This window comes from Archocentrus centrarchus, chromosome 1 (assembly GCF_007364275.1).
Source record: "Archocentrus centrarchus isolate MPI-CPG fArcCen1 chromosome 1, fArcCen1, whole genome shotgun sequence".
NCBI lineage: Eukaryota > Metazoa > Chordata > Actinopteri > Cichliformes > Cichlidae > Archocentrus > Archocentrus centrarchus.
In genome coordinates, this window is record NC_044346.1 from 7,858,576 (window position 1) to 7,881,398 (window position 22,823).

General features: G+C 40.1%; 2 protein-coding genes across 8 annotated transcripts in view; both read right to left on the reverse strand.

Annotated features, from left to right (window-relative positions):
• Positions 1 to 3,814, reverse strand: part of dnhd1 (dynein heavy chain domain 1) — a 32,805-nt gene extending 28,991 nt beyond the window's left edge. For 4 of the 7 annotated variants that reach the window (XR_004020397.1, XR_004020393.1, XM_030737917.1 and 1 more), the window contains exons 1-8: positions 3,739 to 3,814; positions 2,103 to 2,561; positions 1,697 to 1,882; positions 1,403 to 1,606; positions 1,198 to 1,308; positions 863 to 1,019; positions 530 to 781; positions 145 to 282 (exon numbers count right to left, since the gene is read on the reverse strand). Coding sequence is in view for 5 of the 7 variants with exons in the window: in XM_030737917.1 (XP_030593777.1) it covers positions 145 to 282; positions 530 to 781; positions 863 to 1,019; positions 1,198 to 1,308; positions 1,403 to 1,606; positions 1,697 to 1,882; positions 2,103 to 2,473 (1,419 nt within the window). In the remaining 2 variants the exon portion in view is untranslated. The other 3 variants (XM_030737836.1, XM_030737760.1, XM_030737998.1) reach the window with 3 other exon arrangements.
• Positions 1 to 13,683, reverse strand: part of LOC115786763 (extracellular serine/threonine protein kinase FAM20C-like) — a 43,993-nt gene extending 30,310 nt beyond the window's left edge. The window contains exons 1-8 of the mRNA XM_030739190.1: positions 13,576 to 13,683; positions 12,838 to 13,299; positions 10,166 to 10,341; positions 6,840 to 6,918; positions 6,472 to 6,564; positions 6,145 to 6,260; positions 5,768 to 5,948; positions 4,354 to 4,463 (exon numbers count right to left, since the gene is read on the reverse strand). Coding sequence (XP_030595050.1) covers positions 4,354 to 4,463; positions 5,768 to 5,948; positions 6,145 to 6,260; positions 6,472 to 6,564; positions 6,840 to 6,918; positions 10,166 to 10,341; positions 12,838 to 13,298 — 1,216 coding nt within the window. The 5' untranslated portion in view covers position 13,299; positions 13,576 to 13,683. The remainder of the gene's footprint in view (positions 1 to 4,353; positions 4,464 to 5,767; positions 5,949 to 6,144; positions 6,261 to 6,471; positions 6,565 to 6,839; positions 6,919 to 10,165; positions 10,342 to 12,837; positions 13,300 to 13,575) is intronic.
• Between the last annotated feature and the right edge of the window lie 9,140 nt (positions 13,684 to 22,823).

Sequence of the window (22,823 nt, forward strand, 5' to 3'; positions counted from 1 at the left end):
ATTCACCAAATTTAAAACAGGCCCATTCACAGAACTCTTTCACCCTACATGGTGTTTGTGTTGGAGAAAATATCAGATGACACCAAATGAAAAACATAAATGTAAGTGCAGCTGTGTTTGCAGCTGCTGAAACGTGTAAATTACCTGAATAAAAGAGCTGCCAACAGTGAGAAGTGCTTGGCTCACTGCTTCTTTGAACAGATGTATTGGCGGCTCAACAGTCAGCTGATTGTCGGCACTGAAACACAGCTCGGTGTGGAAGAGAGAACGCTGCTCCCTCCTCTAGCAAAACAAAATACACAAAAAATGAATCAAATAAAACTTAACTGTCAGTTTGCTTTATCTAATACATCATCTTTTACCGTATGTAGCAGTGGTGCATCACAGTAACTAAATCTATAATTCTTCTGTTTTTTTTTTTTTAACAACAGTAAAAATCCTGCATCAAAGAGAAAAAGAAAAAAAAAGCCTTCTAGACTTCCAGAAATCTCTGCTACATAAACAGAGTTTACAGGAGCTCTCTTAAAACCTTTAAGACATCGAGAAATGAAATGGCATCTCCTCGGATGACTGTGACGAGGCTCTGGATAATCATCTGATGGACGAGTGCTGCAAAATTTCCCAGTTTCTTCAAGATGCTTTCAGACTGAGCCAACTCATTCTGCAGCTTGAGCTGATGAGCCAGAAGCAAATGTATGGGTCTGCAGCAGCTATCTGCCTCTTTGGCAACTTTTAACTGCAGCTGCAGCTCCTGGTGCTTCTTATAGCTGTCTTCTTTCGCCTGAGGATATAAAACTGTCATTAGGGAACTTTTCAGAAAAATTTCAGACTTCGTTCTCACATTAAATGATCATAATACGACCATATTAAGGATCAGAGTGCGACACTGTGATAACTTCTCCAACATCTGCAGACAGTCTTGATTCTTGGTTATCAGTGCATTCTTGAATTCCATCAGCGTGTAGCTTTTACATACATCCAGAGGCAACCAGTGCATCTCTTTCAGTTCTTCAATGACTCTGTCAAAGAGATTTTATTGTTTAAAATCTGAAGCCTAACAAGTCTCACATGCTCTATCTCAAAATTAAAGATCAGAGCTACTTTAAATATTTTTAATATTGTTTCTAGAACATGAATGCATGGTGTGAGCAATTGCTTGGGTATCATGCAAATTTAGACTGTCTGGCTTTAGCTCACGCGCTGAGTAGATGCAGGGCATTTCTAAACTGAGGTACAGCTATGAGCAGCCCGTCGTGCAGATTCTTACTCCGCTGCTGCAAAATTCTCTTGCGTATGATTTTATGCCACCTGGGACAAAGGAAACACAATTCAATTAAAATGAGAAGTTTAAAGAAAACAGGAAATATACACAAAAAAATAAAGCAAAGTTAACATTTATTACCAGTAAAAAGCTTTCTGCAGTCTGAAGTTCCTTAAAAATGGGATTTTCTGCAAATCTGTCCACAACACATACTCTCTGTACCACTCTGCCAGACTGATAACTCCACCACAACCCGTCTGCGTCACATGCCAGACAGTGTTAGGAGTGAAGATATAGTGCTCGGAACCAGCTTCACTGGAATGGACGACTCGCAGGTCATAGGGTCTAACAACAAAGAGGACAAATTGCAGTGCATTCACAAGATTTGCCAAAGTCTGAAACTCAACAGTGGTAAAAATCTTTTTTCACTTCTACCTGAAAGCATCCCCATCTATGTTTTTGAGGTAATAAAGCTTCAAGTCTCCCAGGTCACTTTTCTGAACAAAGATCTGAACAACCTCTGTGCCAGTGAGAGGAGATTTACTTGGTTTGCTCCCATCTTTCACAGTCGCTACCTTTTTATCCTTACAGGCTGTGGCATTTACTGATTTCCCTTTCTCCCTAACACGGAAAAAAACAGTAAAACATGAGCAGAAACAACAGAGAAATTCATTTAGGAGTTTCTATATTTTACAGGAAGTGTGACCACAATTTTATTTGTATTTATGCTATAAATTACAACCACATTTAACATAAATATCTGGAATGACACTTAAACCCAACAAAAATTGAACAGTATCACAGAAGATAAAATCGATTCTCTGTAAGTATTATTATGTACCTCTGTAAAGTCGACTGAGTAGTTCTGACAGGGATTACAGTCCTTAATGTTGAGGCCTTTAGTCGAGGTCCTTGTGTCCATTTTGTGTTACCTATGGCTATCCCAGGTCCTACTTTAGCAATAAGATGAGGTCGATCTGCCCCTGATGAAGGTCCACCAGAGGGAACACTTTTGAGGATAGAGGACAGACTGAACAGGGGCTTGGCTGCAGAAGCTACTAAGACACAGGATGGCTCTGGGCACCGAGGTGGCAAAGTCCCTTCAGAGGAGTGGGTCTTTTTCTTACCCTTGTAATCAGGCTTAATAATGTCTTTACCACAGTCCTGAGAGAATCTATCACTGGATTTTTCCTGTGACGAGGCAGCGCACATGCTGCTGATCTCCCAGGAATACCGTCGGCAGCTTTTGTATCACAATATGAACCTTGCTAATCATGCAATAGAACTGATTCTGGAATTTCTGGGGGGAAACAAGTAGGTAAATTTAATCACAACCACCATAGTGTAGCATGGCACAGTATGCATACCCTGCAATTTCAACTGAACTTTAAAAATGTAGAGAGATGTACTGCAAAATAAATCTGCAAGTTCTCTATCAAAATGTTCCTGACTCTAAGCAGCAAATACAATTTTAGGTAATGATAAGCTGCTAAGTCCTAATATTGCTTTCTAAAGAGAGCTGTCAAGTTAAAGCAGTTACACATTCACACAGATGTTCATTCAGAGCTTTTCATTGATAAATACTGTACAAAATAACTGGGACATGATTAAGCGCTTACAAAACAAGTGAAATATTTCACTACTTCAGTGAAAATCCCAATCTCAACTCATTTGATGACACTACATGTTTGAAAATTCAGTGCTGTGCCAAAAAGTGATAACTGATGTTCCCATGTGTTTTCTAAAAGTAATAGCTTTGATTACACTGGTAATTAGACTTCACTCAACAGGATTTATGAAGGGGTTATATGTCATTTTATCTACATAATAGTCAGTCCAGTCCTTTTTGGCCACTCCAAATATCTTCATAGAACTGTGATGTTATATTTGTTGCAGTTTCTGCTGCCTTCTTGGACACATCTGTCTTGAAAAACACATTTTCTATGTCAATGGCACCTTTGACCCTGATAATATACAAAAGTCATTGATTATAATGTAGATAAAATAATGCAGAGTCATAAAGATACTTACAAAACAGGTAATTTCTTATATATATATATTTATACCTATATATATATATATATATAAGCTCTTTATAAATTCTGTTGACTGCTGGCTATTTACAGATGCAAGCAAAGGTATTACACATAGAAAACAGAAAATACAAAGAAACACAGGAAATTGCTTTTTGACTAAAACGCCATTCTTATATAAAAGACACTACACTTCTTCCACAATATCTTTAAATGACCATAAACAGCCAGGCCTGAAACCGCGCGTCGTTAGCTGCTTATGCTAAACTAGTTATAAAAAAGTTAACCCGTACAGACGCAGCTCTGCCCGAAGTTTACTCACTTACAGCTGAAGCTCACATATGACAGTCAGAAAGCAGGTGGGTCCGCTCTATAGCTAGATAACTACTTTTAATGCACCAACTCTTTAAACTAAGTATGAAATAACTTAGCGGAGTGTCTTACCTCTGACGCTTTCACCGTAACCACGGCCACAGCTCGTTGCCATGGTGACGCACAGTCGCTTCCGCCGCTCTGTCCGTCGCTCTGATTTACTGTGCTGACCTTTAACCTCTCAGCTCTTTGGCGTAATAATGCAGCAGCAGCAGCAGCAGGGAAAAGCGCGTTACATTCACGTGGGTGTGTTTTTTTAAGATGAAAGGACATCTTAGCGTCTTGTATCTGTTCACAGGTATATTTAATATGATTGATGTCACTGTGATTGTTATCAGCAGCTCTTCATACTCAAAATGTTGGCTGAGGGCAGGGGAAAGGCCTAAACCCCACTCTCCAAAAGAGGGTTTGACTTTTAAGTGGAAAAGAAATTACAGGTGGATTTTAAAATGTTTATTATTTTTAGGATGGCTCCACGGTTCCAGCACACAACAGTAACTTAGTGGGGGGTTTTCTGTTGTTAGATATCACATTCCCTACTATGAAAAATGTCTCCTAGCACTGCTGTGTGTGTGTGTGTGTGTGTGTGTGTGTGTGTGTGTGTGTGTGTGTGTGTGTGTGTGTGTGTGTGTGTGTGTGTGTGTGTGTGTGTGTGACCAACCTACATGCTCATCAAGAAAAACATACCCATCAAGAAGTCCAGTATGACCATGTCTATGAAGTCCACCAGTCTTGTGCCCTTGTCATACGGTGGGGTCTTTTTCACTGTGGAACAGTAGTCAGGTTCTGTCTCCCACCTGAAAACGATAATAAAAGTGAGCAGGACATCCAACACTTTATGAGCATTAATACGAGCAGGACATCCAACACTTTATGAGCATTAATACGAGCTACAGCTCGTTATTCAAATAGATTGATAAGTACATCCTACAATGTACAGGGTAATGAATCAAAACAGAGAGGTCAAGTGTAGCAATGTAGAGATAACAATCTGGGAACTGCAGGTAGTTTCTGGCTGTAGGATATCTGTTATTATAGGGTATGTAAGACCTACTAAGCAACAATCAGATATTTGGGCGGATCTTATATTTAAAGTAAGTGTACCTACAGGGTAGCTATTCTGTTTCAGGGAACAGTAAGATAATAAGAGCAGGCTACAGGATGGGAGTTTGGAAGAAGCTGGGATACTGAATCCTGCAGCACTTCATAAACATTGTGGTGGCGGGGTGCAATTGTGGCTCAGTTGCAGGGGGAGAGGTGAAGCAGAGGGTCCAGGGGGTAGTGCCAGAAGAGGCTGGCTGGCACAGCTGTTGCACGTCTTCTAATTCTACCTCTCCTATTTATGCAGTAGAGCGCTGGGACCGGAGGGTCAGAGCAATACGGTGAGCAGCTGGTGAGGCTGCTGGAGCAATGCTGTGCAAAACGTCTGAAAAGTCATATGCTGAAGCACTGATTAAAAAAACAATCAAAAAAATACAGGGTGTGCAGTTGTGTGTGTGTTGGGAGCTAACAGTGGCCAAGATGTGCCACAAACGTGATTTTTTTTTTTTTTTTGGTGAATTTTACAAACTAAAAACATGTAGTTACTCACGGGCTTCTCAGAAGTTTCAAAGAGCTTTTTTTGGCAAATAAATCAAATTCATGCAAATAGCATAAGCCTGCAAACTCTGATCTACTTCATGCATTGATCAGGCAGGAGTGGACCATCAAACAGCATTTGGCCCAGAAGCTGATGTCCAACCTACAGTAGTAGTAGTTATGAAGAACAAGGATCAACACTGTAAATAATTTATTTGCAAATAAAGTTTTTTGAAACTTGTGAAATGCTTATGACTGTCATTCACTATATCATAAACATGTAAAAAAGAAAAAAAAAAGCAGCAAAGGGTATAAAACAGAATTTGTGCCACTGCTGAAACATTTGGCCAGGACTGTGTGTGTGTTACTAAACTTTCTAATGTTGTACTAATATGGTGCAGGGTGTAAGCTTTTCTAAAACATTACCATTTATGCTTATTTTGCTTACATTTTTCTCATACTGAATCACTTCTCACTGAGCACATTGTTTTCTCTATGATTACAGCCCACAGTGTCCACTAACTTTGCCAGCTTGCTGCGGCTGTATGAACGCCTCCACGGGGACCTCCAGGTCCTGCGGCCTGCCAAGGAGAGATCTGGCAGCATGACGGCCAAGGAGCCCTCCAGGTCCCTGCTGCGGCCACACACAGCGTGCTCTGTTGAGCAGTAGTAGGAGCACTGGCCGTAGAAGCACACATTCCCCACTAGGGGGAGCCAGAGATGCACGCAGAAAGAGATGAGAAGCAACCAAACAAGGGGAGAAAAAAAATGACAAAAAAAAATGGCATAAAAGATGTTTTGGGTGATGGAAAAATAGAAAAAAATATTAATTTATTATAGGCTGACATATAGGAGCACTTTAAGAGTGCTGAATTAATAAAGAGTGTATTAGAGTGGTACCAGGAGAAGTAAAAAAGGTTCGTGCCAGCTTGCGGTCAGTAGTGATGTCTTTGATCTCCTTGACCACATCCACCAGCCTCCCAACCACAGGAGGGATTCTCCTGTAACCCAAAATCCTGCAGAGAGTGTGAAACAAAGCGTGAGATGAGGACAGAATTAAAGGCCAGGGACAAAAAGGACGGGAAGGAAAGAAAAAAGAAAATATAATACAGTGTTACATAACCTGCATTTTTTTATGTGGCTATTTTGTCCAGCATTTCATTTGTGTTGCTTGCTGTTGCAGTGTTTAGTTGTACTCTTTTGAATAAAAGAAATCTGACTTGATACCTATCCAGATGAAAAGCAGCGATTTCTGCATTGTGTCGCTCAAAGTCAGAGAAGTAGTAGAGGTTGTAGTTGGTTTCTTCATCTCTCTCCTGCCTGTCAGGCAGAGGCAAAGTCAGTAAGACTATAAACGTGCATTAAAAAAAAGTCTATTTATCGAATCACTTGATTTGAATAAGCACACACAGACGGTGGGAGTTTGAAACACTTTTCTTTCTAGTAATCACTCCAACAATACAGCTGCCTGAAGGCTTTGATATCCATGTTTTGCTCATTTATTTATCTGACTCATTTCAAGAGGGCCTAAAGGAGCCTCTTTATACACACTGTGTGGTACGATGACTGTGTCTGTTTGGCCGTCAGGAGCTTACTTCATGGGCTTGAACATGGCTTGTCCATAGTTAGGAAATGACATCACCAGCTTCAGCTGAGTCCCCCCAGATCTCTGCACTGGAATACAATACTGAGAATGTCACCATAGCAACAAGTCACACACAAACACACACACACACACACACACACACACACACACACACACACACACACACACACACACACACTGCAACAGCAGAGACTTTATATTCTAGAAAGACTCTGATAACAGAGCAAATATGTGTCATCACACAGTAAGCACATTTCAATCAGCCTGAGAATAAATGTCCATCTCTGTGGTTCTCACACATAGCATAGGTACACATTTCCAGTATTTGGTGGGACTGTGTATTATTGGAATGAGTCTGTGCTATCCAGACTTCACTACAGATGATGTTGTATATAACATTATAGAGACCTGTGTCTCTGTGCAGTCCTGTAAAAAGAACCAAGCACACCCTGACTGCTACAATAGCAATTAAGAGAGTAAGTAGCAACCAGGTGCTGGTAATCAAATGCACTGGATTAACTGATCATCAGAAAGTGTGAAAACCTCTATTAAAGCAGAAGTTTTGGCAGTTGGCTAGTCTGAAGCATTCAGGTGTCTGATAGCACAATGACACAATCTTTCCAGGAGAAACTCAACCCAAGATCAGACTGTGCAATTCTCAAATTGCACAGGACTGCAAAGGTTCACAAAACACAAGACTTCTGAAACATGTCCTTTGGACAGACAAGGCCAAAGTAGAGCTGTTCAGTGATAATGCACAGCACCATGTTTGGAGAAAATCAAACACAGGACCAGAACCTGGGCACCTTACAGTCACTGAGTTGACCTCTTTATACCAAAGTATCCTAGAGTCAAATGTGAGGCCATCGTCCCAATAGTTAAATTTGGGTCATGGGACAGGACAATGATCCCAAGCACGGAGCAAATCTCCAACAGGATGGGTGAAAAAGAAAAGAGTAACAGTGTTGCAATAATCCAGTCAAATCTCAGACCTCAACCTGACTGAAATGCTGTGGTGGGACCCTAAGAGTGCTGTGTACAAACAAATGCTTGCAAACCTCAATGGATGAATTATGGGGTGTACTTAGCTTTTCACAGGACTGCACAGGACTTTCACAGCCCTGTGAATATTATAGAAAAACACAAATATCTTGTCCAGGGAGGAGCCTGCCTCTCGCAACTGGGATAGGCTACATCCCCCACAACCCTGAACTGGATAAGTGGATGGATGGATGGATGGATGGATGGATGGATGGATGGATGGATGGATGGATGGATGGATGGATGGATGAATGGATGGATGGATGAAGTACTATACAGAAAAGAATAAGCCACAACATTTTATCAAAGAGCCCTGTGCTTTAGTTGTATTTTACTCTGAACTGACCTTATAAAGAAGTTTGATCACTCTAAATTTGAGTGATACTGAACTGAATTTGCAAACATACAAAAGCTGAAAGCTTTTCACAGTTATGTATGTAACCGTGCTTCAAACAAACGATTCTTGGTGAATCTCATGGAGTGTGCAACCTTGTGCTTTGGACAAGGTTGCATGAAGATTCATTCACATAACACAAAAGATAACAAACCCATCTCAGAGTGTTTGTGGCCCTGCTTGTTCAACCAAGGCTATGTTGTCTTTTAAAGCTGAAATAACATTTTGTTCCTACTACAAATTAAACATTAAATCCAATCAATGAAGCACATCCTTCGTCAGCACTCAGGGTTTTTCTGCCTGAGCTGAATGTCACTTAGGGTGGGGAATGTTAGGAAACTTTGCTGTTGAATGACTGAGCAACAAAGGTAATGAAGCTGCTCTGGTGGTATCATTTTCTTGGTGATGGAAGACTCCACTTCACTGTCTTTGCAGGACTATGGAGTACTTCTCAATATGTTACTATCACAATATATTGTCCATGATATTGGTGGCATTACATTATATCTGTGTATCTGTGGAAGAACAAATACATCTAAAAAAGCAAAAACTGGAAAATTTATTCATTATGTGTATGCGTGATTCACTCATCACTTTCCTCCTGTGAGTTTCTTTTTAGTTACCTTCTGTTCATTTTAGTAAGAGGAGCATTTATAGCATTTATCGCATTTTTAAATAAAAAATACTAATATTTGGCACCCTACTTGTATCACAAGAGGAAGCAATTCAACATATTGTGATACTGATATGATATTTTATCCCTACCCTCAGTCATAGCACTGATAGACATACAGTGCTGTGAAAAAGTATTTGCCCTCTTCCTGACTTCTTAGTTTTTTGTGCTTTGAGCATGAACTGCATGTTTAAGGTCATACCAAAGCATCTTAAGTGGACTTTGATTACAGTAGATCACTCCAAAACCTTCATTTTGTTTTTTGAGCCATTCAGAGGTGGACTTGCTGGTGTGTTTCCAGATCATTGTCCTGTTGCATAACTGAAGTGCTCTTGAGCTTCAGGGCACAAACTGATGGTTGGATATTCTCCTTCAGTTTGGAAACCTTTGACCCTTAATAAATGAAATCAACATTTAAAAACAATTTTGTATTCACCCCAATTATCTTTGTCTAATATTAAAATCTGTTTGATGATCTGAAACAATGAATGTCACAAATGTGAAAAATCTAAGATATGAGGAAGGGGAAAAATACCTCTTCACGGCACTGTACTTAATGACAGACATCACTCATCTTCTATACTGTTACACTGTTTGACAAGTTATTTCTCTGTGTGGACCATCCAGAAAGTCCCCTCAAACTTCACAGAGAGCACACAGTGAAGAAGTAAAGAAAGCAGAGAAACATACATTTTTAAGTTTGCTACATGGACAGTAGTTCACTTATTCCTGCCCATCCTCTGCTGAGCACCCAAGGTCCCTCACTGTGGCTTTCATTTCAGAAGAACTTCATAGTGAATCTAAAATTGAAAGCCCGCAAACCTCAGGTGTCGCATATTCACAACAACTGTGCTCTTTATTCTGCTTTAACCCTCCATGTAAGCCCACGACCCATTACAGGCACAGGTTTGTGGGTAATTTTAATGTCGGTTTTGTTAGAGCTACTTCTTATCAAGTCACCGCAATAAGCAGACTGCAGTCTTTAATACACTCATTTATTTATCTCACCTAAAACTGACTCAGATGCTTCTGTTTGTACCTCAGCTGTGGTGCATGATCACCATGTGATTGGTGTAACAGCATCAGACTCTGCTTTTACCATACGTTGAGGGAGTAATACTGTTGAATAAATGCCAAAGGAAAACAATCGCACGCCACCATATAGATGACCCAAGAGAAAACACAACTCAGACGCTGAGTGTCACACCTGCACTGACGATGCGGTGCGTGGCAAGCTGTTGCATCAGGGGCTCCATGTTGGGGTCACGATGGGGGTAGAGCTGCCAGCGGGAGATGCCCAGGTGAAAACGCAGCCATGGAGGGTGGCTGCTGCTGCTGCTGTTCCAGTGGACGTCCTCGTAGCCATTCTGGCTGGCACTCACCCTGAATAGGGACTGCATTTGGTGAATGAACTGCCCCAACAAAACACTTTTTTACTTTAGCCTTTTAAAATTAGACTCTCATTCATCCAGTCATGACATTCATGACTGGAGAGCTGCAATCTATGCTGGTATTCAAAAAGAGACTAAGAGTGACCTCTCACACTGCATTATAAAAGTGAGATGGAAGAGTGGAGCATTAATTTGTGTTATTTACATCATTTTTTCATTTTAGTTTTGCTTTAGCTCCTGAGAGCATTCCTGCCTGTTTTCCTGCTCTCCTCTGCTCGCTGTTTCACAGCATGTGTGTCTCCTCACTGTTAAACAGACACACGCAGCAGAACCGAGCAGGGGAAAGACAGGCGAAGTGAAGCCGTTACTCAAGTTGCAGATAAATTACTTTTACTCAAGTTGGCTTTCGTCTTCTGGAAGTGTAGAGACGTCAACACCAAATGTCTGAAAGCGAGGCCAAAATGTAAAATAGGAGCCAGCTGGAAGTGCTTTCATCAGTAGCAACTGTAGCATATTGTTGCAGCCATACAGTATATTTCAGCCAGCATGGCATCTTGCATTTTTAACCCAAGCAGGTCACTCACATTTCTTGTTCTGCCTGCAAAGACTGTTGCCCATATGCTTAGTTTTGCTTAGGCTACATAAACATGGGCTCCAGTAGGTGAATACATACAGCAACACTGTCAGCAGCAACAAGATACTGTGTCTGCTCCCTGCAGTCTCACCCATCTGGTGAAAATCTTGACTGTACATGTTTTCAGAGGACTATACAGAGAAGAGCAATTTAACCAGAATTACTGTGAAACACTGTGAAACCAGAAATACTGAGATTAGCTTATAGCATTTGGTTGTTTGTGGGGTTACTGGCCTTTGTGGCCAGTATGTACAGCACTGGATACACTGTTTGAGTCCAGTGTTATACATATAGTTAGGTTCATGATTTGTAGGACAAACAGACAGTTTTTTTTTATTTTTAGATTTGCCTAAAAATCAATCAATATGTGATTGAAGTGCAGACGTTCAGCTCTAATCCAGTTGGTTTTCCAAAACGTGTGCATTAACGTTTTAGGAATCACAGCCAGTTTTATGCATAGGCCCCCTATTTTCAGAGGCTCAAAATTAACTAGACAATTGAGTGAAAACAATTTCATGGCCAGGTGAGGCCTGTTCCCTTGTTATTGCATGACAAATGAAGTAGACTTAGGATAAGCGGAAGAAAATGGATGGATGGATGAATGATTCAAAGTCCTGAATTTGCATTTTATAGCTTTTCACTATAAGAAACAAATATGAGGCCCCAAAGAGACTGCACAAGCGGGGGTGGGGGGGCATAATTTTGCTGATAAAACTAAATACATCTATCAGACTTTAGGGGTCAATCAACAATCTCGTGTAATCTTAAAAAGAATGAATGCACTGGCTAGTTTAACATCACCAAAAGGCCCGAAAGACCACAGAAAAGTGCATAGTAACAGAGTTATTTTCATGGTTAAGATAAACAACTTCACAGCATCCAGGTCAAGAACACTCTTGAGGAGGTAGGCATATCATTGTCAAAGTCTAAAATCAAGAGACACTTTTATGAATATAAATACAGAGTGCAAACCACTGGTTACACTCAGGAACAAGAAAACCAGATCAGACTTTGGCAGAAAACATGTAAAAGCCGGCACAGTTCTGGAAAAATTCTTTGGACAGATGATGAACCTGTACCAGAAAAGTCTGGAAAATGAGAGGAACTGAGAGAAACTGCTCATGATCCGAACCACATTATCTGTCAGACATGGTGGGGGCAATGTTATGGCATGGGCGTGTATGACTGTCAGCAGAACCGCACCAGTACTGTTTATTGGTGATGTGACTGCTGACAGAGGCTATACTCTCTGCTCAGATCCAGCCAAATGCTGCAATGATCAGAATGTGCAAATGGATAATGACTCTAAGCATACTGCAAAAGAAACCCAAGAGTTTCTCAACTCGCAAGCCAAACAAATACAAGTTTCTTCAATGAGTCAGTCACCTTATCTCAGCCCTATTGAGCATGTTTTTCAGTTATTAAACAAAAACTGGAGACAGAAACACAAAAAGCAGCAGAGGCTGCAGTAAAGCCCTGGCAGAGCATCTCAAGGGAATAAATATATCTATAAATATGTGTGTAATTCACAAACAGTTAATGCATTTTTTGTAATAAAACCCACTGACTGAAAGCTGAAAGTCTGCACTTCAATCACATGTTAAATGTTTAACATCCACGTGATGGTGTACAGAGCCAAAACAACAAAAATTTTGTCTTTGTCCAACAGATTATGGACCTAACTGTATGAGCTATTCCAGTGACAAAGCAGAACTGAATGGAACATGAACTAAGGAAAGTAGTTTTGGGAAGTTGAGGTAGTCTTTGATTGTAATCTTGAGGGGTGATGTTGTCAAAGGAAACACACAGTCCACCTGCACACAGTCTTTTGCACATTAACTGTATCATACTGACCACATCTGGGAGCTCGTCTCACTCGCCTTGACCTTTGGTTTCACCCTCAGCAGCCAGTCCTCTTCAGGGATAGGAGGGCTGGGCGTGTTGTAGAGTGGATGGCCAAACAGCGCCTCCAGCTTTAACAAGTCTGACTCGATTGAGACATTTTTACCTTCTTTCACCAACAAGCCTTTGTCAGAAAGCAGTCGTGCATTACTCTTAACCATCTTCTTGGCACCTTCATAGGAAGAATCTCTTTGTATATCAGTTGGTGGCCCAGCTGGATCTCTGATCACCACAGAGGTGTAGTTGGAGTGTGCCAGGTCTCTCAGGACGTGTGCCCTTGGTAGCAGTGGGATGTCACAAGGCTGGTGGTAAATGGAAAAAGAAACAAGAGCCAGGAGGAGGTGGAAGAAAGTGGTGATGAAGGCCAAGGACAGACAGATTGTCCTGGAGCGCCGGCGCATACGCCACATCATCCTATTGAAAAGAGAGTGATACAGGGTCAGGAGAGGTGGAAGCATGAAGGGGAGAAAAGAGAATGAAAACTGTGGTATAAAAGATTAAAAAAAAAAATATGTTAGCAGAATATAAAATGTAGAGCAAAAAAAAAACAAAAAAACAAAATACCCACCTGAAGCAGAACATATTCTTCATAAAGATTCATATTCCTTCACCTGCTTCTGTTCTTATTTGACCTTGTAATTCATTCATAAAGCACATACGTTTCCATCTTAAAGAGTGATGCACACAAACCTTTTAAATGCTCCTGACGCCTCTCAGCTGTTGTTCCTGGGTTTCCCAGAGGAATAAGAAGAGACTGTTCAGTATCCAGTCAGCCTTCACCCAGTTGTCTTCTTTCCCTACTTGCTACCAGGAATGGTGCCAGGTTAAAGTGATCTGGTCACAAATCAATGTGTTTACTTGTCCCTTTTAACCCAAGCACTTTTTTTTGGGTGGGGGGGGGGGGGGGGGGGGGGGTGTGAATGGATTTGCCCTGTATGACTTCATTCTTTTCTTGCACGAGTAAAGGCAAAAATTTAGTGTTTAGCTAAGAAATATATTTATTACACAGAAATCCACTAAAGGTGACTTCCCATCCCTACAGCATCTGAATAAGTTTTCAGTTTGAAACCCTGATTTTAAAGACAGAATTCTGGCTATGTTGCCTCTGCTGTAAAAAGACTTCTGTGTCCTTAATTTCAGCACTTTCCAAATTAAGTTTTGTTCTTTTCTCTGTGAGCAGGAGCTCACCTCTGTTTCAGCTGAAAGCTTTGAGTCTGTCTCAAATCCAGTGACAATGTCGAGATGAAAGCTCTCTGAAGAAACCTATTCCCATTTTCACAGGGAACATTCGGTTCACACAGTTACTCAGGAGACAGACTCGTCTTTCCAAACCTCATAAACACACAAAACGCTATTCAGAACAGTTACCACATCAAGTGACACAATATTTTGTCATTCAAAATCCTTTAATAAAAGTACTGGAAGAGCTGTTATTTGTGAATTGATCATAGAGGAGTCATAACCTATTCAGAGGCATAAACCCAGGGTATTTTCAGATTGCCAGACTGATTAAAAATTTCACTTAGATTACTTAAATGCTACATTTCATTTTGGCTTCAGAACATATTTGGTCATTTTTTTTTCTTTTGTTTGTTTTGTTTTTTGTTTTTCAAGAGAAAGAGGCAAGAAAGCATTAATATATCCATTCATCCACGTTCTTATTCATCCACATAAAGAGACAGACAAACCATTCACACCATACAGACATTTTAGAATCACCTATTAAACTAACATGTCTTTGGACTGTGGCATGAAGCTGGAAAGAACCCACACAGGCAGAGACAGAACATGTAAAAGCCACACAGAAGGGCACCAGCAGGCAGCCACATTTGAACCCAGGATGTCTTTGCTGTGAGGGGACAGTGTTAGCTACTGTGCTACTGTGCAGCCCATGAAAAATCATGTAAACCCAATATTTAAAGCCATCAGCTCATTTGGAATTTTTTGCTAGTGATACAATTTTTAAAAACTCTGGGACGGGAGTATGTTTACCACTATGTTGCATCACCTCTTGTTTTTGCCACACTGTAGGAAAATGCTTCAGTAACACATGCCCAATGTGGCTTGATCTTGACCTGCTGAAAAAAGCAAAGCCTTTTCTGTCATCTGAATGGTAGTGCATATTGCTCCAAAACCTGTATATACAGTATACTTTTACTGCATTGGCAGTGTGTTTGGGATCATTGTCAGGGTGCATTAAAATTTGAAGGTACTTTTCCATATTCATAATTCCATCAGTTTTGACAAGATTCCCAACACCACCGGCTAAATGCAGCTCCAAACCATGACAGAGCCTCCACTGTGTTTTACAGATGGCTGCAGACACTCACTGTAATACCTCTCTCCCGACCTACTCCATACATTTTCTTACTGTAAGACATTGTTACTGTACCTGTCCATGTATGTTGTTGTTTCTAAATACATTCTGCTGAACAGTTTTTAGCGCAGTGGCACTTTGTGGACACTGGAATGTGTTGCCATGAATATCTGTAAGTAAATGTTCATCAAACAGTGATGCTAACACTGTCTATAATTGATTACTTTGTCTTATACAATGAATACGTAGTTTGCAATGAAACTTGTTTGATGTTTATGAACACACATTTTTGCCATCTCACTATATATAATGAACATGATAAGAATAACATGATAAATTAACACACGTCTGTGTTTTAATACATGAGCAAAGTGAATGAGCACCACAGGCCTGGCTGCTAGCATAAATGATAATTTGAACCAAAAACTTCAAATTTCTTCCTCAAATTTTTTTTAAGGACACAGTGCACACCATGTCGAGATACTGAAAGTTTTCAGCTTATAGCTCCTTGGGGATTTCCTTGTTGGTGCAAAAAGGAAAAAAGTGTTTTTGTGACAGGCTGCTAGCAACAAAATGCCTACACTGTAAACCCAGATTTTGATTAGACTTAAAAACATTGAGTTCATATTACTTAAAATTGCCTAGTATGTGAACATTACTTGTTAATGCTGAGTAAGCTGAACTGTTTTATGTCCTTTTTTAATTGTAATTGTGTTTTTAAGGCCAATCAACAGCTCCTACTGAAACAAATAAGTTTATATTCCTTAAATATCTGTCATTTCGCAACATTACTTGTTAATGCTGAGTAGACTGTACTTTTTGATGGTCTATCTTATTGTAATTATGTGTTTGAGTTCAAACAACTTAATATCATTAGGTTTTGCACCTGCTAAAAATCTACTTGATAGCGATTTTAACAGACAGGATTAATAAGCATCAGTGCAGCGGCGTGGTGGTTAGCAGTACTGCTTCACAGCTGGAATGACACCTAAAAGGTCTGGGTTCAATTCCTCCTTGGTCCCAGCTTCTTGCTGTCTGCAGTTTGAAAGAGTTTTGGTCTTTTTGTTTTTTGTTCACCCTCTGGTTCTCTACTTGTACAGTTTTATATTGTTCCATGGACAAATGTTATTTGTAAATGTTAATGTACCAGTGTTCAGCAGGGCTGAGTTCTATAATGTTTGTTTATTTACCAAATTTAATTTAAAGTTTGGTCATTTAGAACATACAACTTAGTTCAATTGGTAATGGAGTAGTGCTTACTTAACAAGCTGAGTTAAATAAATGGGTGGTGAATGATTGCTTAAACCAAGTATCTTCAGTTACTGAAACTCTGACATTAGTAGAATCATCTTAAATCTTTCATTCCATTCCAAAAGGGCCTCAAGTACATTGAACATAGTCCACTGCGCTTATTCAACTGATTACTCATTACTTAAAAAATTTAAGGCAACGAGTTACCTTGTTTTTTTTAAAGTAGATTCAACTTGTCCGGGTTTACAGTGTAAAGATACAATTAAAAATTAGTTGTTGGTTATGTGTAGACACAACACTGGCTCGTCGTTTGAGTTAGGTTAATGCTTGAATGAGTCATAGTCACATGGTTTAACAAAGAAAAAGAATCATTCTGCTGAAAATGGTCAGATACAAGGACTGGAGTGAAAATGAGTAAAAAAAAAACAGCAAATGACCAAAGAAAAATTTTCAAAGACCTTCAGAAAGCCTGAAGAATTGCTCAAGACCACTTCACTTTGTCTGGCTCCTTGGAAGCAAAATATAAAGAAATGAGGAGTTGCTCAAGACCTTTGTATGTTACTGTAGCTCAGTATTACATGGCCTTTACAGTGTTGCAACTTACCAATGCTAATGCACCCCCCCTACTTTTGATAGTTTTTGAACCATGTGCTGTTAATGACAATCATCCATCTCCTCTTTAACCTCCTGGATGTATCATTTTTTTAAAAAAAAGTAATTATTCACTGGACAGATTTCACTTCAGTCCATCTTAACTGAGTTTGGAACAGAAGAAGTTTCTAGATCTTCTTGGTATTTCTTGGCATGGTAGAGTTCATTTTTTTCTAAAGTTCACGCTAGTGATGGGAATTCCAGCTCTTTTCAGAGAGCCGGCTCTTTAGGCTCGGCTCCCAAAGAAGAGCCGGCTCTTTCAGCTCCCAAATGGCTCCTTAGATTTTAATTTTTTTTAAAAAGTGTAAAATGAATTACTAATGTAAAAACATACATTAGGCCTATATCAAATTTTTTTTATATACTCAACATATAATAGAGTGCTCCAAATACAAATTATAAAACAAAAGATTGGAAATCAGAAAAAACAAGGGCCTTTGAGGAGTTGATCCTGTTTCTCCTGCCTGATGACCTGCCCTGTTTTGTTCTTCTAATTACACTGATGGATGAGTAATTCGTGCAGGTTGTCTGTGCAGGTTGTTTGTGAAGCCTGCTCGATATTAAATTTTAAATTTGCAGTCTACACTCTGTCTATCACATTAATCCTTTAACACCAGGCGATCGCTGCTGAATCATGGGTTTCCTGACTTTACTAGCCACAAACAGCTGATTAAGATGTAGCGTCTCACTGCAGAGTCAGCCAAAGGAACTGCGGTCAAAGGAACTTGATCAGCTGGCTTTTTACCATAACTCAGCGACCATTAGTGCTATCGAAAAAATTCAAACGCTTCCTGAAAGCTCAGAAATTGCACTTCACAGTCATGTATTGGTATTACAGTATTTGTTGCCGGAAGTTCGCAAATGCCGGCACTTTTGAAGTACGCTGTGTCTGCTTCGACATGTTTGGAGGTATAAGGCTAAAATGTGTCCAGTCTTTACTACGTTTTCCGTCACTCATTTTCCTCAACGTTCCCGCGCGTCGTCTCTATGTAATGCACAACTTCTTTTAGCTCTTTTTTTGCAGGAGCCCCTCCCTCTCTGGTGTTTGTTTACTCGCTGCCAGTGTCATTGGACCCCCCCCCTCCCCTCCCGCTCAGTGTAAACGATCATATGCTACCATTCATCTTAACCAATCACGTGCAGCTTCCACAAAAAAAAAAAAAAAAGAATAAAAAAGAAACGGCTCACTATCAGGAGCCGGCTCCGGTCGTTCTCTTCAAAGAGCCGGCTCATTCGCGACCGACCCATCACTAGTTCACGCAGTGATTTCCACTAAAGAATCACATCTGGTTTTAAATGCAAGATCACTAATATCCAGTACTGCTTTCTGTAATGTCGTTATGATGATTTCTAATTATGTGGGGGCATGCCTGCATGTTTTATTAGAAATCACTGCATTCACATTTTACACAGCGTCCCAAATTTTGTGGAAATGTCCCACATACATATCACTTTATCTTCAGTCTGTTGGAAGCATCATCGAAGCAGACTTCTTAATCAGGCGGTGGGCGAGACAGATGTTTCATATTCTGCATGTGTGCTGAGACTTTGATTCAAGTACCTCCGGCTTCATACAGAGTCCCATAGGATACACTGTTTCTGTGAAGTATGGCTTTTTAAAGTCTGTGTGTGTATGTGTGTGATCGTGTAGAGAGATCCACGTGAATTATACGAGAGCACTCCCCAAAATCCACGTGTCACACCAGCTATATGGTATTTACTGACATCGTGACTCATCTATATCAGCTTAATGGAATAATTAAAATAGATTTACTTTGAGGATTTCCCTGTATTCTCAGAGGTGATTGTTTGAATTTAATTATTCATCGTCATTTATAAAACATTGACGTTTTGGATTACAACATGAGCTAAATGCAAATGAAGAAATAGAAATACACATCATAAAATCCACAGTGGGATTGAAAGCTGTTAGAAATGGGAGGAATTAAAACATGTTTTTTTGCGTCTCTGAAAAATGAATACACAAATGTAAAGGACTATTTTAAGACTCATTTTCAGGACTTGCCGGATGAGCAAAAAGGAGATAATAATAAGGCAGTGAAAAGGGTGAAGATGAAAGCTTACTACTGTTTTTTGGTTTGTTTCAGTTTTTCGTTTTTTTTTTTAACCGAGCACTTCTACAATTGAAGTAGAAGGAACATTTGTTGGTAGATACAACTGCGCTGGCCTGTGTTATGCAGACAGGGTTCATATTGAAGAAATGGGGATGTTAACATTGGCAGTAGCCGCTATCAAGCTAACAATAGCTACAAAATAAAGTAGCATATAGCACAGGCTGATGGGAATGTGTTGCAGATTTTGCAGGTATTTGGTCATGAACCAAAGAACTTGATGATTTTGGTGTAAACAAAAATTTACACTTTATAATAAATTCACCCCTCAGACACCCAAAGCGAGAAACCACGACTACCTCTAGGCCTAACCTCAGAGGTTAGCTGTAAGCTGGCTAGCCATAGATTGTGTGTGCAGTTCTTACATGCCTGTCTGTTTAGCTCAGCCACTGACTCATTTCAGTCCACCAGGAATTCTAGTTATTTCTGTTATTTTCCTCCAGTCTCTCTCCTTTTTTCACCCTTCTCTCTCCATTTAAAGCTCGACTCAACCCACTTCAGTTGGCTTGGTTTGGTATTTATGACTCATTTTCACTCAAGTTTTATCTTTTTGATCAAGAACTTTAGGGATGTTTGCAAAGCCGCTTTAAAGTGTCTCAGTAAGATGACGGTTACAGTACACGATCCACTTTAATGGTCCTTGACATGCCATCCAGGTCTCTGACGCGTAAGAGCTGAACAGCATCCATTCAAAATGTGTTCCCTAAACAGATGTTTTCATCATGGAGGAGGACACTCTAAAACATTAAGCAGGTCTTCAGTTGGATTGCAATAAGGTGACTTTGAAGGCCACTGACAAAAAAAAGACAAAATAAGAATGATTACATGAGAAATACATTTCATTTGATGCTTTGTTTCATTTAAATTAAGTCAAAATTAATACCAGGCACAAGGGTGGTGCAGTGTTAAAGACTTTCACCTAGCAGCATGAAGGTCCTGGGTTTGAATCTGCTTGTCGCTTAGGGTTCCCCTACATTGAGCTTGCATGTTCACCCAGTACCCGAATGTTCAATGTTCCTGGGCAACTCTGCTCTGCTTCCAGCAATCGTGATACACACTGGAACTTGTCCAGTGTACCAAAACAGGAAGCCTTCAGCTTAAGTGTAGCTTTGAGGAAAATGAAGCAGATGCAGGGAGACAAATCTGACAGTGACCTGAGTAGGTCACGGAGCACTCTGAAATTAGCACATGCCATTCAGAGGTACACAAAGAGACGACCTTGAAGGGAAGATTGTGCACGTTTAAATCAGGTGGGTTTTTTTTGTGTTCTGCACTTAGATGTGAAACTGATGATTGCACCTCATACATATTTCTGTTTCCTTATCCCTCCAGTGTAAGATGCAATTTGCAAACACTATTGATTCTTTTTCTGTTGCATCAGCTGGCTGAAGGTCTGCCTGTGCAGGCAACACTCAGAAACCTTGGTGAGATGTATACATGCAGCAGTATTTTACTTTAGTGTTCTCCAATTAGCGTATTTAGATTTCTTATAACCAAGCTAAAGGCCTGTCCAAGTTTTCTAAATTCATCTTGCAAAGTTTACAGCAACAGGATACTTCAAAAACTCCAACCAGTACAGGAAACTCCAGTCGATGTGAACACAAACTCTGAACTCTCTGTGAGCCGGCAGAATTTAATAATAAAAAGATTCTTGTGAAACCCAACAATGATTTATATAAAGTTTTAAAAATACACGAAGTTGCCTGGTTGATAATTCAGTAACTGGAACTGTGACTACTTTAAATTCAATTTAAAGAGTCCTTGAACCCTTTTGCCTTCCTGCTTATTTAATTGAAGCAGCATCCTTGTTTAGCCTTGCAGCTAGTGAATGTGGTCTCTGTTAGATGTGGTTTTCAGAGTTTCCAGCACCATACACAGCGCAGCTCATATTTCAGGACCCCCGAAGCCACTAACATGATGTAATTTGTATTCGCCCTCTTGGTTTAGTTGACACATTCTGCAGGTGAAACAAAAAGTTTTCAAAATAATGAAAGAAATCAATCATAAGATTGGACTCGCGCAGCAATGCAGCTGCGACTTTATTATCTTTCCTTCCAACATTTTGTTTCACGTCTCGTCAGTGACTCACTTTTCCTCTGATTCATTCTCTCCATTTCTCCCCCTTACTGATTGCAATCAGGATCTTTCAATTTTATCCACACATACACCAACACCACCCTTTTTTTTTTCTTTTTCTTTTTCTAAGATGAGTCTTTAAGATGAGTCAAATGAGTCTTTATTCTCATTTGATTGCACTGCCCTCTCTGTTTTCCAAACACTCATGTTTGCCTTTGGTTTCAGCCTGGAGGAGAGCTAATGAAATGCACAGCCACAGCTACTGCTGGTCAGAGCCGGGGCTGACTCACGCACACATTTGCGGAAAGACCCACATGCACACACTGATATTAATATTGGATTGTGTTTCTTATTTCTCATAAAAAAGGAGCCTGCCAGCAACGTTCAGATGAAAGATTTATCCCTCCTGCTCTCTTCTGTCATCCTCTGTCACACCGCCCGCCCATCTCTAAGTGTTGTCTCCTGACACTCTCCTCTCACTCTTCTACCCTCCAACCCTCTGCACCTTTGTGAATCTGTGGGTTTTGAACCTTTAAAAGGCCATATTCTCTCTTCACACTTATCCTCATTTTTCAGTACCAGCTACTGAATTTTAAGAGTTGTCAGTCACTATATTCTCAAGCACCAAAGGATTTCTTTTCTCTTTTACATCCTGTGTCATTCATGAACACACACACACACACACACACACACGCAGGGATGCTCCAACCTTCCGCTTACCATCACAGGTGGTAAGGAGGTTGCTAAGAGACAGCACTGAGCTTTTCCAACACACAGAGATGCTTCAAATGAGGACACAGTGTGACGGCAAAGAAAAAAGAACTGATTAAAGTTCAGCATCGACAGCTAGAGGACTAATCTTGGGTGTAGTTTCGTGGGTAATAAAACCCCATTTTCCATGGGTTTTTCTCATTGACTGTCGCTATAACAACACAAACAAAAGCCTCACCCCTGCTAGGCTTTTTGGGACATCTAAAAAAAAAAAAAAGAACATTGCTGTGATCTTCTGTAATGTTTCCCTGATTCATTTGAAGCTAATATGACAGATTAAAGCTGCAATAAGCCATATTTTAGTTTAACAAAATAAAAAATAAAAAAACACACATTTTCTGACTAACTACACATTTTCCCACCGGTCTTTAGCATTGGTCCATCCCTTGTGATCAAACCACACTCGAATGGTTTAATGGTGGCCATTGAGATGTCTTCAGGCTTGGACTCTTTTAGATTAGATTCAACACACTGTCATTGTGCGCACAAGGCACACAACAAAATGATGGTTCCAGATCACTCATCCAGAGACGAGCATCTGCGGTCATGCAGCCGGCGCTAGGATGTTGCAGGAGGAGGTACAGATCACTACCTGTGCCCACTATGATGCATCAGGGAACACCCATTAATTACACATCATGTTATTGTAGAGCAGGCCTAGAATGCACCATGGAAGCTCAATGTGTACTACATGTTTGCCAAACATTGTCTTCAGTTTGATATTTTATATTTACGGCATA